This window comes from Desmodus rotundus, chromosome 2, assembly GCF_022682495.2.
Source record: "Desmodus rotundus isolate HL8 chromosome 2, HLdesRot8A.1, whole genome shotgun sequence".
Classification (NCBI taxonomy): domain Eukaryota; kingdom Metazoa; phylum Chordata; class Mammalia; order Chiroptera; family Phyllostomidae; genus Desmodus; species Desmodus rotundus.
This window is the reverse complement of record NC_071388.1, coordinates 87044312-87047593: the sequence shown is the minus strand read 5'-3', so window position 1 is coordinate 87047593 and position 3282 is coordinate 87044312. Positions and strand designations below refer to the sequence as shown.

Sequence of the window (3282 nt, the reverse complement as noted above, 5' to 3'; positions counted from 1 at the left end):
ACAATGTGATGACTATCCCCTTGTGAGCAGGATGAGACAAGATCAAGGACAGAAAGAAAATAAACTGAGGATGGTAGAGAAAAGGGGGAAAGATCAGCTTGGTGATGACCCTGGTGAGTCTCCAAAAGAACCTTGGAATCAAACACCATGCTTTTGGTCAAGGAAATAGTACACTTCCTTGTTTGTAAATCAGTGGTCATCAGATTTTCTGTTACTTTCCCACAGGTGGGATTAGCCAGGGACAATGAAATGGTGTTTTAAGAGGTCAGCAGACCATGAGGTAACCTTTTACTGATAAAGAATCAAAGAAGAGGCCTATAATATGGGGCAGTCAACAGAAAGTCCAGGTGCTGGCCTCATCGGGTTGCCAAGAAGAAAACAGGGAGGAAGAGAAAGCAAGGGAATTCCCCTTGGCACTACAGAAGAAGAACAAGGCAGACAAAGTTTATCACTGTTGTGTGGCGCACGTCAGCTGGCACAGTTCTCTGAAAATACTAGGCAGTATGTTTGTATGTGTCTCCATGCTTGTGTCTTAAGGGGTGCCCAAGTCAACACCACGAGCTATAAGACATCCTTGCCTGAAGAATCTTTGAGGAACTTTTCTGAATTTCTTGGTGAGTGAGTCCTCTTTGCTGCCACCTTCTCTGCTTCTCCAGACTTCTTAGAGAGATCCAAACTCCATACAGACTCTGCCGTTTCTCCATGTGTGCTACCTTGAGACTCTCCACATTTTCTTTTCCCTCTTTTCCCAACCACACTGGAGCCCAGAGACCACAGCTTCTTTCCAATCTCTTCTCCCAGCCCCAGGACACTGCCTTTCTCAGGATGAAGCCTACTTGCTTCCTTCTCATCACCATCCTCCTTCTCCAGCTGAGTGCAAGGAGCACTCAACAGTCCTTAGACTCCATTGTGGATGAAAAGATAAATGAAGCTATCCGAGATCTGGGTAACTGACAGCAGTTGGGTGAAGCAGAAGGGTAACCCCTGATCATGCCTCCTGCTCCTAAATGCTAGCTTCCCCTCTGTCCCATCCCTAGATCCCAACCTCTAATCAGTCCACTCAAGCCTAAGATTCCTGCCCATGGTTTTCCCCACTCTCCTGTCTCTTTTTGGACTCTTGGCTGAAAGTTCAAGTGTCCTCAATGATAATGATATTGATGATGTTGAGGTGGAGGAGGAGGAGAAGGATAGCAATAATTTATGAACACTCATTATAAACGAAGTATGATGAAAAACTTTATAAAGATTATTTCACTTAATGTTCACTTTATGAGGTAAGTACAACTATTACTTTCATTTTAAAAATGAGGCAACTAAACACTAACCCTAGGTAGTAGCCTGATTATGGACACAGGGACACCTCTAAGGAAGAAGGGGATTTAGAAGGGCATGATGGGAAACAGAGATCATGGGCAATACTGTTTCTTCTCTCCTACTCAGAGTTCAATCCTCCCCAACTAAGTATCTCATGTACCAGTATCACCAGCTCTGGCCGACAGGCCTCCTGCCCTATAGGTGAGTAATGCCATGAGGCGGGACAGTGGGTAAGATGCCCTATGCCCTCCCCTGTGTATCCCCAGCACCATCTGCCCACATTTGTGTTTACCTGGTGCTGAGTATTGACTCCTGGCTCCCAGGGATGGCTCACCCATTCTCATTTCCCTTAAAGAAGCTACCGAGGGATCTTGGGTTTCTGCCTCTTCCCTTCCCACATTCCTTTAATGACCTAGTATATAAGCCTTCCTCTCAAATGTCCTGCTATAGCCCTATTGCCTACCAAGTCCCTTGTCATTTATCTCCATTTCTCAACATATTGCCCTGTTTTGATGAGTAGAGGCAGCATCACAAGTTGAATTTACCATGAATCTGAAGGAACAGAAACACCTAGGCCCTTCACTCTCACAGATCTCCTCCATGGTCATATGCTTAAATTTGTTTCAGTATTTTTTTCTTAAAGAGGACTCTCACAACTGAATTAACTTTAGGCCCTACACAACCTCTGGGCCATGCAGGGATGAAAGATGGTTAGGGGTGGATCTACCTCCTCTCAAAACCTCAGGGCTCTGACATCCATGTCTTATGTGCCCATGCAGGGAAAGTTGTCACCAGCTGTGCTTGTAGTGATGCCTGTGGTTCCTGGGATATCCGAGGGGCAACCACGTGCCAATGCCTTTGCAATATTGTATACTGGACCACTGCCCGCTGCTGCCACCTGACCCAAGGATGAGGATGAGACCCCAAAAGTGTGGCCATGACTGGAACGAAACCATGACCCCAAACTGGAGACCTCACTAAAACTGCCCCTTCATTTGCTACAACCCAGCTTCTTGGATAATAAAGGCAACTTTTGCATCTCTCTGTGTACATATTTTTGATGTTACCACTTCTGCCGTAGGACTCCTCTAGCCAGAAAACGTTTCTAGCATTCCAATAACTCCCTCTTAGCAAGGATTAGGAAAAATATGAGGAAAATGGGGAAAACTGAAATGGGCACTACAGTTCTTTTACTATTTAGAAAAAGGATACTGACTTTGTGCCAGGCACTTCACTTGGCAGTAGAGATACAAAGAAAGAAAATAACACACGTGTCCTTGTGGACCACACCAACTAGCAGAGTGGGATGCAAACTAGGTGCAGGCAGAATTTTCCAAGGGGGAGGTGGACAAAGGCAGTTTTAAAATAATCAATTTCTAGATTTTTGATTTGTATATGTACTGTTTTCTATGTATTATCACTTTGATCAAGATGATAAATTTGCCATTATGCTTCTCTCCCATAACAAGAAAAACAAGTCCTTACTTGTCATTGAACCCTCCCATGGTTCATTGCTCTGGGGTATAAAAATCAACAGAATGTCAAAAAAATGATTCAAAAAATCGCTGCCAGTGTTGAGTGATTCAGTGACTGGATAACAAGTCTTTTACAAGTAGGGAAGCTTCCAGTTTTTGACTTAACACTGAAAAAGGACATAATCCAGCCACTAATGGGTAGACCATCAAAAATAATTTTTAATAATAAGTTATAGTGTGATTTTTAACTAACAATCCATAAGGAATTCAAACAAGTTGAAGGACATTACTATAACAAAATTTCCCCTTCCTACTCACTTGTGAAGTGGTCTCAAAGCTTATAACTATGAAAAGAAAAAGCAGGAATATAATTGGTTCTAAACTTTATCTCTCTCTAGGATTGTTTATTCATGTGTATATAAAATACTTGGGAAAGCAGCTTTGTCTCTCTCATTTAAGAAATACATTTATAAAAGATGCCATTTTTGTTTAT

General features: G+C 42.8%; 1 protein-coding gene across 1 annotated transcript; it reads left to right on the top strand.

Annotated features, from left to right (window-relative positions):
* Positions 1-516: 516 nt before the first annotated feature.
* On the top strand, positions 517-2354 carry RETNLB (resistin like beta). The gene is made up of 4 exons (XM_024578108.3): positions 517-614; positions 802-946; positions 1441-1515; positions 2094-2354. Exons 2-4 carry the CDS (start codon positions 826-828, stop codon positions 2225-2227), a joined length of 330 nt encoding a protein of 109 aa, XP_024433876.1. The 5' UTR covers positions 517-614; positions 802-825; the 3' UTR covers positions 2228-2354.
* The last annotated feature ends 928 nt before the right edge of the window (positions 2355-3282 follow it).

What these genes read in the sequence shown, in the direction of transcription:
- RETNLB (XM_024578108.3), top strand. Translation starts at nt 826, where the DNA reads ATGAAGCCTACTTGCTTCCTTCTCATCACCATCCTCCTTCTCCAGCTG. An exon ending in TGAAGCTATCCGAGATCTGG is followed by an intron (nt 947 to 1,440) that starts GTAACTGACAGC and finishes TCTCCTACTCAG; the next exon opens with AGTTCAATCCTCCCCAACTA. An exon ending in ACAGGCCTCCTGCCCTATAG is followed by an intron (nt 1,516 to 2,093) that starts GTGAGTAATGCC and finishes GTGCCCATGCAG; the next exon opens with GGAAAGTTGTCACCAGCTGT.